Source organism: Lycorma delicatula, chromosome 1 (genome assembly GCF_047948215.1).
Source record: "Lycorma delicatula isolate Av1 chromosome 1, ASM4794821v1, whole genome shotgun sequence".
NCBI classification, from domain to species: Eukaryota; Metazoa; Arthropoda; class Insecta; order Hemiptera; family Fulgoridae; genus Lycorma; species Lycorma delicatula.
In genome coordinates, this window is record NC_134455.1 from 197,554,795 (window position 1) to 197,569,096 (window position 14,302).

Below are 14,302 nucleotides of genomic sequence, written 5' to 3' on the forward strand. Positions count from 1 at the left end.
CGGCTTGATTCAGTCAGTCTGTTTATAATCTAAGTCTAGTGAAATTAAACTCAGTGCTTCATATATAAACAGTGATATAAGTTAGTTGATGTAGTATAGTTAGTGTTATATTACTTCTTGTTTGTTGTCTTTGACAAATAGTTTTGTGATTTTTTGCTAGTGTATCTTTAATGATGGACTGATTTTTGAAGAGTAATAAACATAAGAGTGCAGATAAAGAAAGTATGTCTTCAACCAGTGGCACGACTGTGAAGAAATGAAAATATTGTAAATATGATGGTTATCTAGAGTTTGGTTTTATGTTTACAGAAATTAATGGTGAAAAGAGACCACAGTGTGTATTGTATATGAAAGTTTTGGCAGAGGAATGTATGCTTCCAAGTAAATTGAAATGCCATTTAGAAGTTAATCACCACAGCATGATTGACAAACCTCGTGATTTTTTGCCAGGAAGTTAAAAGAATTGAAACAAGAAAAAAATACATTTTTAAGACTACACAGAACTTATTCTACCAGCTGCTGTAGAAATGGTGAACATCATGGCTGTTGAGTCTGCTGGAAAGCTGGGTTTAAAAGTGCCATTGCCCAACCAATAACAGAATTAGTCTGAGAATACAAAATATGGTGGAGGATATCAACAATCAATTAATTTAAAAAAATTAGAGTGGAATTTGAATTGCAGCTAGATGAGGCTATGGATAATAATAAGGATGCTCATTTGATATGCTATGTACGATTTATAGATGGTAATAATATTAAAGAAGACCTTCTATTTTGTAAAAATATCATTGCAGGAGCGAAGGCTCAGGACATGTTCGAGATTCTTGAAACATTCATATCTGAAAATAATTTGAATTGGCCTAAGTGAGTTGGTGTCTGTACTTACTGAGCTCGCTCCATGTCTGGGTGCTATGGAGGATTACAGGTACTTATTCAAAGCATATCATCAAATGCACTGTGGATCCATTGCATTATTCATAGAGAAGTGCTTGCATCAAAGATCTGTCTTGCACTGAATCAGATGTTGAAATGTGTGGTGATTGTGCTAAATTTATAAAATCTCATCCATTGAAAGCAAGGGTTTTTAAAAAACTGTGTAAGGATGTGGGAGCCAAACACTGATCTTTGTAAAACTGAATCCCTTTGCATCTCTCTCTGCAGGGAAAAACATGTACCTTTTTAAGTCAATGGAAAAAATATCAGCTTTTATAAAAAAAACTAAAAATGTGGAGAAGAAAATTGAATGAAGATGCAGGCAAAGGATGTTTTTTTAATATTGCAATAATTTCTAATGTCAAATGAACTTGATCTTTCTCAAGATATAAAAACCATATTTGAAGGACTTATCACATAATTATTTGATTTGAGAAATACTTTCAAAATGAAAATTTCAATAGTTTGCATTGATTCAAGATCTATTTAACACTAGTGCTCAGTCTGAATTTACTTCTGCAAAAGAGAATCTTATAAAATTATCTTGCGACAACAGTTTGAAAGCAAAATTTGGCAGCAAGGAATTGACAGAAAATATGAATACCTCCTTCTAAGTGATAAGGCTCAGCGGATATTAATTCCATTTTCGATGTTGTATTTGTGCAAAGCTGGGTTTTCGGCAGTTGCTGTAATAAAAAGCAAAAATCAACGTGGAAAAAGAAATGAGAGTGGCCGTGTCCAGTTTAATTCCACGATTTCATAAAATGTGCAGTGATTTGCAGGCTCATCCATCACATCAGTATTTCTTGAAGGTTTTATTTTTTCAGACATTTTGATCTCAAATACTAGGTTTAATTAGTTATAACTGATCTAAATTTATCAAAAAACATGCAACTTCTATACAATTTATACAACCGGAACAGTTGAATAAAATACCATGTACAAAGAATGTATATATAACAAATAGTCTCTAAGAGAAATAAAGATTGAATAAAACCTTATTTTTAATTCTTACCCAGGAGGCTTAGGGGGTTCATTTTTATATAAATTACTTTTTTTATTTTCCTTCAAATCTCCAGTTTTCTTTTCAAGCCATTTGGAAATCTGTAAAAGCAAAATAGTTCACATATTTAATTAACAACATAATCATTATCAAATTTTATAACATTGTGAAAGGTATTTGCTTGCCGTCAGTACTTAGTGTGTGATACATTCTCATAATCTCTTAAAAATTAAAATGAATCCATTTTATAATATTCCATAACATGATTTCATTTCCATTTTATAGTAAGATGTATTCAGATTTTTAAAGCTAATTTCATGCTATACTATTATTATTCAAGAAAACTATGAATAATAAATAAATAAGTTTTACTCATATTTTAAGGCAAGGTGTAATATGTATAAATAGAATTTGATGCTATTTTTTTCTATGTAGAAGGTATTGCTCATTGAAAATATATGATAACCAGTTACCAATTTCTCTAAGGTAAATTCAAAATCTTTTTTTATTGCCCTAAATGGTACACAGAACCTTTTTATGATGTTACATCTTTACTTCTTTGAAAACAGTTTATACAGTTCATGTCTACCTTTTTCACATTTCTCTTGACACTGTAGCATTGTCATTCTGTTCACAATTTCTCCAACAGTTTTTTATATCACAGCCACTTTCCTTTCCATCTTGATGATGACCTTATCACAAAATTTATTCACATTACCTGTGAAATATCTAATTGATATCTGATAAGTCATAGTTTATACAGTGAACTTTATAAATAGTTACTATTTAAATAATTAACCCTTAAGTCTGAGCAATTTAAACAATTCCAAACCAAACTTGTGCCAATTCCAAACTTGTGCCATGTCATCTGAAGGTAATTCATTGTTAATTTTCAACTTTCGTGATTTATGTCTGAGCTATGGTTGTTTATGTATAACTTATCAGAATACAGAGAAAGTAAAAAAATTACCAAACATCATCTATTTGTCAGTAGTTCAATGAAAATTGTTATTAAAAATTTATTAAACAGCTTTATTTTTCCTTTTTATTTTTATTCTTTTATCTCCAGTTATAAATGGTGTAGTTAACCAGTTAGCTTTTGTTAGAGTAATAAGTTTCATAAAGGCATTAAAGCTGATGAATGTATATAAATATACAACAAAAAATTCATATTAATATTTATATATATAAATGAATGTATATAAGGAAGGTTTGAAAAGTTCCTGGAATTGGCTCATACAGTTAGAATAGCAATCATAATAAGGAGATTTTTTGTAAAGTTTTTCGTGTCATATTGCTTATCACAGTGAAAAACGTCAGCAATTGATCAGTTCACCAATATCCAATTTTGCATTAAAAAAAAATCTATGACAGATGATTTTTTTTCACAATCATCAGAATGGAATCTACTAATATTCATGGCAGCAATAACATTCTGAAATATGGTAAACAAAGAACTGGATACTTTTAATAATGTACTTCTGTATTATCAATTCATGATTGTTTGAGTTCCAGGCCCAACCAATGCAGCAAACTCTTGAACATCTACCAGTCTCTCAATTTCACATCAGCTGAATCTAGTCATTTCCTTGCTTGAAAAATGCTGAAAGGAGAAGAATGTTGATAAAAACACTTATAATAAACCTATCAGAATGCTTTCTTGATACTTGTCAATAGACAGTTCCACTAAAGAAGAATAGATAAATCACTATTATGGGCTGCTTGGGAAATCTTTGATAAACTTTCCTTATACCTTGTAAATGCATGAAAAAACTAAAATTTACATTGTGAAACTTAGAATAAAGTGAATAAAGTCCTCTAGGAATAACATGTAGTCAACTGCATGTAGAGAACCATATCTACAAAGAGATAATGTAGAGCACAGATATTTTAACTTGATTATATTACTTGCATAAATTCCTGAAACTTTTTACCATATTGTTATATAAAAAGATTTTTTATCACAAAGATGATTTCATTTTAGAAAAAATTCAGGTGTCAAGATTAATTTTCCAGCTAATTGCCAAAATCATAAGAACTTCAAAATAATCATTGGAAATAAATTCAACAAATAAATAAACATAATAGCATGGCTTACAGGAGGTTGATTTTTGGGTTCTATAGTCTGAGATTTTTTCTTCTTAGGTTTACTACTTTCTAACTCCTCTAGTCTTCTTTCCTCGGGAAGAGATTCTAAGTATGCTGCATATTCAACTTTATACTCTTCCTGCATCTGAATAAAGCACAAAAAAAACACAGTTAACATAAAAAGAACTTAGAATTCATTTTAGCTATAGTAATAAAATCCAACTTCTATACCACCAATAATTATTTCATATTAAGAAAATTTATAGCACAGGAATATGCAAGCAAAGAACAGTAACTACATAATGCTTAGCAGTATCAAATCTTGTAATTAAGTTATAAAGATGGCTGTGTTGTATTGCATACTATTAGAGATCTGGGATCTCTATATACAAAGTGTACATAATAGTATAGAAAAAATGTTTTAGTTTATGTGTCCTCCTCTGTTTTTGATTAGCTCATTAATCCTCTTCGGCACTGATTGTACTAAGTTAATGATTTTTGATTTCTTCATCTTGAAACCAAACCTGTACCACTGAACTAATAAAGTCAGTCTTGTGCTTAGTATGGCCCATAAATTTTCAATGGAATTCAGCTCAGGAAAGTTCCCTGGGCATAAGAACACTCAAATTTTATGGTTTTTGAAGAACTCTTTTGCTTTCTTTGATGTGTGATGTGGTGCAAGTAGGTCCTGTTGGAAAATGAGTTCTTGTTTATTCTGCATAAGTGGGACTATTTTTCTTTGGTATATGTTAACATCCCCAAAACATCTTTCTGGCTTGATATTTGGGAGCTTGTTGCAGGTATGCTGGCGTAGTAATCTTCTCATCTGCTGACTTATGAATGTAAACTACTCTCTTCCCTTGAACAAAGAAATAAATTTCAATAGTCCAGTCTTTACATTCCTTTGCCCATTGAAGTCTTTTTATCTTCATAACCTGTTTCAATATAACTGCTTTTTTTAAGGTTTCTGAGCAATCCTTCCCATTGCCAACAATCTTCTACGAACTGCCATATCAGAAACTAAGTTCAACAGTATGGATTAATTTTGCTTTTTCTTATTAGTAATCAATCCTGTGTAGGTGGTTTTCACGATTTCATTTACAGTACCAAACCCACACTTCACTCACTGGCAATCTGTCTTTTGAGTCATATTTGAGTATGCTGGGGCAGAGCATGCTGAAATGTTACTTTCTGATATAGGAGGTACATTCTAAAATTAATGAGACAAACTGATGGTTCATTCAGTGACAATGATACCTTTTGACGGTAAAGTTGGCAATCTTGGGAACACATTTAATCAACTGTTCGATCATAATTAATCTAGACATAACCTCTTTTAGGTAGATTTCATAAGAAAGCTACCTATTGTAATGAGTACCACAATTAGACCTCTAGAAAATTTCAGCATATCTTCGCGTTATATATGTGAAAAAAAAAAAAATATTTTTTTCACTTTCTTGTGGACACGATAACTGCTGCAATTTTGTGCCAATCACTTTCAAATTGTTGCTTAAAAATAACTCATTCCAAAATTTTGTTCAAGTTTGTTAATAAGGTAAAATCGGACCATGGGGATGGAAATGGGGAGGCTTTTTTGAAAAAACAAAATATCACTATAACTTTCTTAAGAAAAATATTGAATTTGTTTAAAGTTCCTACTATTCTTCGGATAAGGGTCTAAAACTTAATCTAAGTAAATTTTTTTTCACCAACCACTGGCCCAGGAGGTTGAAAAAATGGGGTTTCGAAGACAAAAAAGAATCATACCCTCCCTTAATAGGCACATAATCAAATCGGTTTAAAGTGGTCGTTAGTCCTTTAAACATTACCTAAAACTTTTGTCTGAACAATTTTTAATATGACCAACCCTTACGGCAAGGATTGACCAAAATTTTAAAAAGATGTGGCTTGTTGTATGCTAAACATGTGAAACTTTTTTTCACATGCAACCATTGTGTCATATTGAGTAAATTTAAAGTTTTTCTTAACTTTAAGGGGGAAATATTTTTTATTCCCTACTTAGTAATGGTAAAAGCTACCTCTGCCTTCCGGCATGCCAAAATGGATTTTGTTGATTTCAGAATGTCAGCTCCACTTGAAATGTGTATGCCAGAAGAGCAACGCTCAATAAGTTTTGCTATCAGAAGGTGCGAAACCAATGGAAATTTACTCAAAAATATTGAAATAGTATAGTGAAAAATGTTTAAACTGCAATAACATGCTGGCCTCCGTAGCTGAAGTGGTAGCATCTCAACCTTTCATCCGGAGGTCCCAGGTTCAAATCCCGATCAAGCATGGCATTTTCACATGCTACAAAAATTGTCATTCATCTCATCCTCTAAAGCAATGTGTAACAGTTGTCCTGGAGGAAAAAAAAACGCAGTAACATGTAAAGTGGGTGGAACAGTTTAATTCAGGCAGAACAAGTGTGACTGATCTCCATTGCTCTGGAAGACCGGTTGAAGTTTCGACTACTGCACTGCAAAATCAAATAAATGATCTTAGACAGGCGTCTTCCTTTTTTTCTTTTCCCGTTTAGTTTCCAAGAATTACAGTTCAGGTATTACTTCAGAAGATGAATGTGGATGACATGTACGAGTGTAAATGAAGTGTAGTCTTGTACAATCTCAGTTTGACCATTCTTGAGATGTGTGGTTAATTGAAACCCAACCCCACCAAAGAACATCGGTATCCACAATACAATATTCAAATCCATATCAAAACAACTGCCTTTATTAGTACTTGAATGCTGGAACTCTTGACTTCTAAATCTAAATCAGCTGATTTGGGAAGATGCGTTTCACCACTGGATCAACCCAATGGGTTAGAGAGGCAAGTCAAAATTTCCAAAATTGCTAGTTTGTGTAATATTAGTGTTGGATGTTAGAACTATGGATTCAATCATTCATGATGTGCTGAATTATCACAAAATGTGTTAGAGATGGGTTCCAAGACAGTTGACTCAAGCTCATAAGACACCTGGATTCACATTTGTTCTGAGCTTAAAGAACGGTTTGAAGCAGAACTACTTTCTAGATCGTATAATAATCTGTGATGAAACGTGGATACACAATTTCAAGTCTGAATCCAAATGGCAAAGTCTTGAATAGAAACATCTAGATTCACCAAAACAACAAACATTTACCAAAAGATAGTTTAAAACTCATGTGTCAGCTGATAAAGTGATGTTGACGATCTTCTGGATTCGCAAGGCCCAATTTTTAGTGACTATTTAGAAAAACAATGTACCATGAACAATCAGTACTACTCTAATGCTTAGACAGGTGAGACCCGCGATAAGGCGAAAATGTCAAGGCGCTCTCTCAAAAGGTATGATTTTCTTGCACAAGTTGGGTTGGGATGTATTGCCACATCCTCCTTACCAATTTTGCACCATCAAACTTTTATTTTTTTGGTCCGCTCAAACCTTTTACGCAGCAAAACATTTGACAAAAGAAGCGGTCAAAAAAGCGGTATACGAATTGTTCGAACAGCAAGGTTTCTTAATGCAATAAAAAAAGAATGTTTTCGTAGCATAAAGCAATTAAAGGAGCACAGGAAATGATTAAAATTCAAAATGACAGTTTGTTATTTTATGGCTATATAATGCTGTATTTACAAATAGACTAAATTCAATTAACATTTCAAATACAATTATAACTTTTAACTACCACTTATTTCTCAGCAAGTTAACCCATGAGCTTTAGATGGACACTTACCAGTAACGTTTAATGTAATGTATTCTAGTTTATATTATATTATGTATTCCAGTTTAAGAGGATGTTACATTCAAAATTTTAAAATTAAGCTATCCAAAAATCAAATATAAACCAACATAATTTGTAGTTGTTAGAAAAGTCTTTTCTTTTGTAAAGAATATGTTTACCTACTTGTTTCAGTTTTTCAGCATATTCTTGTTTTTCACTTTCAGGCATTGCTTTCCACCTTTCACCTAATTCTTTCATATTTACTTTTTTATTATGGTATGCATCATTTCTCATAAATGTACGTGAGAATAAACTATAGACTGAATTTGGTGGTTTTTCAGGTTTTCCAGACATTCTGAAAAAAAAAAGTACTAATGCCATATCAGAATACCTATTTTAAATTTGTATTTTCTTCATTTAATTGAGAAACATATATAACTTATTTTACAAATAAAAATATTACTTTAAAACAAAAAAAAGGGCATTGAAAGCAATAAAAACATGATCGTCAAATTTATTATAGTCATAAGCAAATAAATAAATATATATATCAGGATATTGAGAGATTGACAATTTAGAATGTTTACATAAACAGAGAATACCTTTGTTGTTCACAAATCAAACTACCTTAACAGTTTATGAATGAAATATAGTACATTTCTTTCACTTACAGTCTTACAGTAACTCACCGACAGTATTTTGTACGTATTGGAATTACTTGTGCATTCCCATCACTGGAAATTCACACTGCAGACTCTCCTTGCTGGACTCGCATCTTGCAGCCTTCCCTTATGGGACTGACATCATATCTCACTGGACTGGTTTGCAGAACTCATTTTTAAATGGTTTACCAATCTTCTTTACCTGCCGGACCAGACCCAACTCGAAGCGTGGGAAGGATCGATTGAATTGATCATTCTCACGCATGTTTCATTCTAAATTATATTTTCTACTACTTTCATAATACTCAGTAGGAATCCGTTACTCAGGTCCCCTTGTCTTCCTATCCTGATTTTCTTCCCAAATCCAGTATGAATTTGACTGGAGGTACCTTGCACCTGCTTTGACCATTTTATTGACGATGTTCTATGCAGCAAGCTGCATAGTTTCTTACTTTTTGGTGCCTTCCCTTCTGAACTAGGAGCTGCCCAGACTGCAGGCTTACATCTTTCCGATCGCCTCCTCCCACAACAGTCTTCCTAGTAGGTTCAAAGTTGAATAGAAATAGTAACTTATTGTAGTCTACTTTTCGATAGCTTAGTTTGCCACAGTTCCAGCAGACTGGTTGAACCTTGCTGTTTGATGCTGCAGCAAGCAGTCTTCAGTCTCTCAGTGTTGTTATTCCAGTAACTGTCATCTGCGTTGCTTTGGTCAGCACAACATACCAGCAGCTAGCTGCAATGTGAACCACGTAGACAAGTCCAGAAAGCTAATATTTGCCTTTGTTATCGAACAGCCAGGTCAATGGGCATATTACTCAGGCTGCCACATGGATACATCCAGGAGGAGGCAACATGCAACACTTCCATCGACAGGGCACGAGATCAAGAAGCATCTTCTTCTGGGATCGGTGAGATCAGTCAACGATGCTCTTACTCAAGGATCTGCAACTGAAGGTAGCGTCTTACAATACTGCTTGTCTTCAAGGAATGGGAGTCAGCTGCGACATGGAGTTGGCAGATAGCATCAAAACTTCTGCCAACTCCTATTCCTTGAAGACAAGCAGTATTGCAAGACAGTGCACTGGCTACCTCCAGTTACAGATCCTTGAGTAAGAATGTCATTGACTGACCTCACTGATCCCAGAAGATGCTTCTTGATCTCGGTGCCTCATCAATGGAAGCTGCCTCCTCCTGAATGTATCCAGGTGATAGCCGAGTAATGCCCATTTATCTGGGTGTTTAGAAACAAGGAAAATGTTAGCCTTCTGGATTTGTCCCTATAGCTCACACCTGCAGCTAGCCACCACATTGTGCTGTCTGAAGCAACCCTCTACTGCCGCAATGACTTCAACATAACTGGCCATGGATGGTACACCCTGAAGAACTTCCACTGCTTGGTCCTGAAGTCCAGTGATCAGGAACGTGGGGTCTTCTCCAGTGCCGTACAACCATTCTGAATCGATGCCACCTCAAGCTGCTGCTTGAAGTCTGCCCAAGCTGCACTACAATTGAATTTGAGTGGCTTCACTGCAACAGGATGTTCCACCGTTGTGCCTGGTCCTTGGTCCTGTGAATTGTTACAAAATTCCTGGTGCTATGAGCTACTTCCATTGCCTATGCTATATCTCTATGGCTAATATCTGCAATGTAAATAACATTGCAGATATTAGCCATTAGTCTTTACATTAGTCTGTTTGTTACTTTTTGTTTTTTTTTTTTTGTTTTTGATGAGTCTGAGAAATGCCATTTATGCACACCCCATAAATGGGGCACTCGCACAGGTTTTGCTACATATTGTTAGAAGCGTATATATACCTGCATCCAATCCACCAAAAATCCTGATCGCTGATCACGGGGGTCGAGCCACAATGAAGCAATCTCATCCCCAGGGGGTGCCTTCAGGCTCAGGGGTTTGAGAGTCCTTGTGCATTATCACTGTAACCCATCCACAGAAGCACGAACGAACTACGACTCTGCAGGAGGCTGTCCATCCCTGCTCACTCTCCGATTCTTCACCTAGCAGCTAGAATATTTAGGCCTTCTAAATATTCCATTACTATGGAATTATTACTTTTTGATTAATGTTTATAATTTTATTCACTTATTTTTAATAAGATAATATAGTTATTTCCCTCCTCTATGAATCATGAGACCTTGCCGTTGGTGAGGGGGCTTGAGTGTTCAGGGATACAGAGTAGCTGGACCGAAGGTGCAACCATATCGGAGAGGTATCTGTTGAGAGCCAGAATAAGGAATGATTCCTGAAAGAGGGCAGCAGCTCTTTCAGTAGTTGTTAGGGGCGTGAGTCACAATAACTTAAACGGCCGTATCAACATCACTCAGTTCTCTGAGTACTGCGCAGCTGAAAGCAATGGAAAACTACAGCTGCTTTTTTTCCAAGAAAATGTGGCTCTCTGCATTTTCACATAGCAATAATGGAGGCGCCTTCCTTGGTAAAATATTCCGGAGATAAAATAGTCCCCCGTTCGGATCTCCGGGTGGGGACTACTAAGGAAGGGGTCACCAGAAAATTAAAAAATAACATTCTACGAGTCGGAGCGTGGAATGTTAGAAGCTTAAAAAAGGTTGGTAGGCTAGAAAATTTAAAAAGGGAAATGGATAGGGTGAATGTGGATATAGTAGGAATTAGTGAGGTTCGGTGGGAAGAGGAAGGCGACTTCTGGTCGGGTGATTTTAGAGTAATTAATTCAGCGTCAAATAATGGGCAGGCAGGAGTAGGTTTCGTGATGAACAAGAAGATAGGGAGGAGAGTGGAGTATTTCAAAACGCATAGCGATAGAATCATTGTAATAAGGATAAAATCAAAACCTAAACCGACAACGATTGTTAACGTTTATATGCCTACAAGCGCCCATGATGATGATGAGGTAGAGTGTGTATACGAAGAGATTGATGAAGCAATTAAACACGTAAAAGGAGATGAAAATTTAATAATAGTTGGAGATTGGAATGCAAGCATTGGAAAAGGCAAGGAAGGAAATATAGTGGGTGAATACGGGCTGGGCAAAAGGAATGAAAGAGGGGACCGACTTATAGAGTTTTGCACGAAGTATAATTTAGTAATTGCCAACACCCAATTTAAAAATCATAATAGAAGAATATACACTTGGAAAAAGCCAGGCGATACTGCAAGGTATCAGATAGATTATATCATGGTTAAGCAAAGATTTAGAAATCAACTCGTTGACTGCAAAACTTACCCTGGAGCAGACATTGATAGCGACCATAATTTGGTGATAATGAAATGTAGATTGGGGTTTAAAAACCTGAAGAAAAGGTGTCAGATGAATCGGTGGAATTTAGAGAAGCTTGAGGAAGAGGAGGTAAAGAAGATTTTTGAGGAGGACATCGCAAGAGGTCTGAGTAAAAAAGATAAGATAGAAAATGTAGAAGAAGAATGGGAGAATGTTAAAAAGGAAATTCTTAAATCAGCAGAAGCAAACTTAGGCGGAATAAAGAGAACTGGTAGAAAACCTTGGGTTTCAGATGATATATTGCAGCTGATGGATGAACGTAGAAAATATAAGAATGCTAATGATGAAGAAAGTAAAAGGAACTATCGGCAATTAAGAAATGCTATAAATAGGAAGTGCAAACTGGCGAAAGAAAAGTGGATTAAAGAAAAGTGTTCAGAAGTGGAAAGAGAAATGAACATTGGTAAAATAGACGGAGCATACAGGAAAGTCAAGGAAAATTTTGGGGTACATAAATTAAAATCTAATAATGTGTTAAACAAAGATGGTACACAAATATATAATACGAAAGGTAAAGTCGATAGATGGGTGGAATATATTGAAGAGTTATACGGAGGAAATGAATTAGAAAATGGTGTTATAGAGGAAGAAGAGGAAGTTGAGGAGGATGAAATGGGAGAAACAATACTGAGATCTGAATTTAAGAGAGCATTAAAAGATTTAAATGGCAGAAAGGCTCCTGGAATAGACGGAATACCTGTAGAATTACTGCGCAGTGCAGGTGAGGAAGCGATTGATAGATTATACAAACTGGTGTGTAATATTTATGAAAAAGGGGAATTTCCATCAGACTTCAAAAAAAGTGTTATAGTTATGATACCAAAGAAAGCAGGGGCAGATAAATGTGAAGAATATAGAACAATTAGTTTAACTAGTCATGCATCAAAAATCTTAACTAGAATTTTATACAGAAGAATTGAGAGGAGAGTGGAAGAAGTGTTAGGAGAAGACCAATTTGGTTTCAGAAAAAGTATAGGGACAAGGGAAGCAATTTTAGGCCTCAGATTAATAGTAGAAGGAAGATTAAAGAAAAACAAACCAACATACTTGGCGTTTATAGACCTAGAAAAGGCTTTCGATAACGTAGATTGGAATATAATGTTCAGCGTTTAAAAAAATTAGGGTTCAAATACAGAGATAGAAGAACAATTGCTAACATGTACAGGAACCAAACAGCAACAATAACAATTGAAGAACATAAGAAAGAAGCCCTAATAAGAAAGGGAGTCCGACAAGGATGTTCCCTATCTCCGTTACTTTTTAATCTTTACATGGAACTAGCAGTTAATGATGTGAAAGAACAATTTAGATTCGGAGTAACAGTACAAGGTGAAAAGATAAAGATGCTACGATTTGCTGATGATATAGTAATTCTAGCCGAGAGTAAAAAGGATTTAGAAGAAACAATGAACGGCATAGATGAAGTCCTACGCAAGAACTATCGCATGAAAATAAACAAGAACAAAACAAAAGTAATGAAATGTAGTAGAAATAACAAAGATGGACCACTGAATGTGAAAATAGGAGGAGAAAAGATTATGGAGGTAGAAGAATTTTGTTATTTGGGAAGTAAAATTACTAAAGATGGACGAAGCAGGAGCGATATAAAATGCCGAATAGCACAAGCTAAACGAGCCTTCAGTAAGAAATATAATTTGTTTACATCAAAAATTAATTTAAATGTCAGGAAAAGATTTTTGAAAGTGTATGTTTGGAGTGTCGCTTTATATGGAAGTGAAACTTGGACAATCGGAATATCTGAGAAGAAAAGAATAGAAGCTTTTGAAATGTGGTGCTATAGGAGAATGTTAAAAATCAGATGGGTGGATAAAGTGACAAATGAAGAGGTATTGCGGCAAATAGATGAAGAAAGAAGCATTTGGAAAAATATAGTTAAAAGAAGAGACAGACTTATAGGCCACATACTAAGGCATCCTGGAATAGTCGCTTTAATATTGGAAGGACAAGTAGAAGGGAAAAATTGTGTAGGCAGGCCACGTTTGGAGTATGTAAAACAAATTGTTGGGGATGTAGGATGTAGAGGGTATACTGAAATGAAACTACTGGCACTAGATAGGGAATCTTGGAGAGCTGCATCAAACCAGTCAAATGACTGAAGACAAAAAAAAAAAAAATAGTTATTTCGGAAAACTTGTTTGCGAGAAAGTATAGATTTATTGCATTCTTTGTTCATTATAAAAATTATAAAGAAATAAAAGGGAAATTACTGGAAAATAATATTATATTTAGGACTTTCTCAGGATATTCTGTCCTCGCATCTGAATCTCCATAATATGGGTGACCATACAAGAGATGGGATCCCATGTTCTCATTGTAAAGCATCTTCTCAATTATATTCTCTGGTGTGAGAGGACCCAGATGTCTGTATTTATGCCTCAAGGGTTCCCAATGTAAACAGTGGAACACAACGTGTTCCACGTCATCCAGATTTCTGCAATATGGACACATGTTATCATCCACTCTCTTGAACTTGTACAGATATTGGGGGAAACAGCCACGGCCTATCAGGAACTGTATGAGCTCATAACCAAGCTCACCAAATTCCCTCAGGACTCATGGCTTAACCTCACTGATCAAGCATCTAGTCCGCATCTAGTCCACATCTAGTCAAGG

At 34.9% G+C, this 14,302-nt stretch overlaps 1 protein-coding gene across 2 annotated transcripts in view; it reads right to left on the reverse strand.

Annotated features, from left to right (window-relative positions):
- The window catches only part of LOC142327139 (nucleolar transcription factor 1-like), an 82,825-nt gene that overhangs the window by 16,583 nt on the left and 51,940 nt on the right, over positions 1-14,302 (reverse strand). For both annotated transcript variants that reach the window (XM_075370058.1, XM_075370062.1), the window contains 3 exons: positions 7,915-8,086; positions 4,035-4,169; positions 1,949-2,037 (listed from right to left, as the gene is read on the reverse strand). In XM_075370058.1, coding sequence (XP_075226173.1) covers positions 1,949-2,037; positions 4,035-4,169; positions 7,915-8,086 — 396 coding nt within the window. The remainder of the gene's footprint in view (positions 1-1,948; positions 2,038-4,034; positions 4,170-7,914; positions 8,087-14,302) is intronic.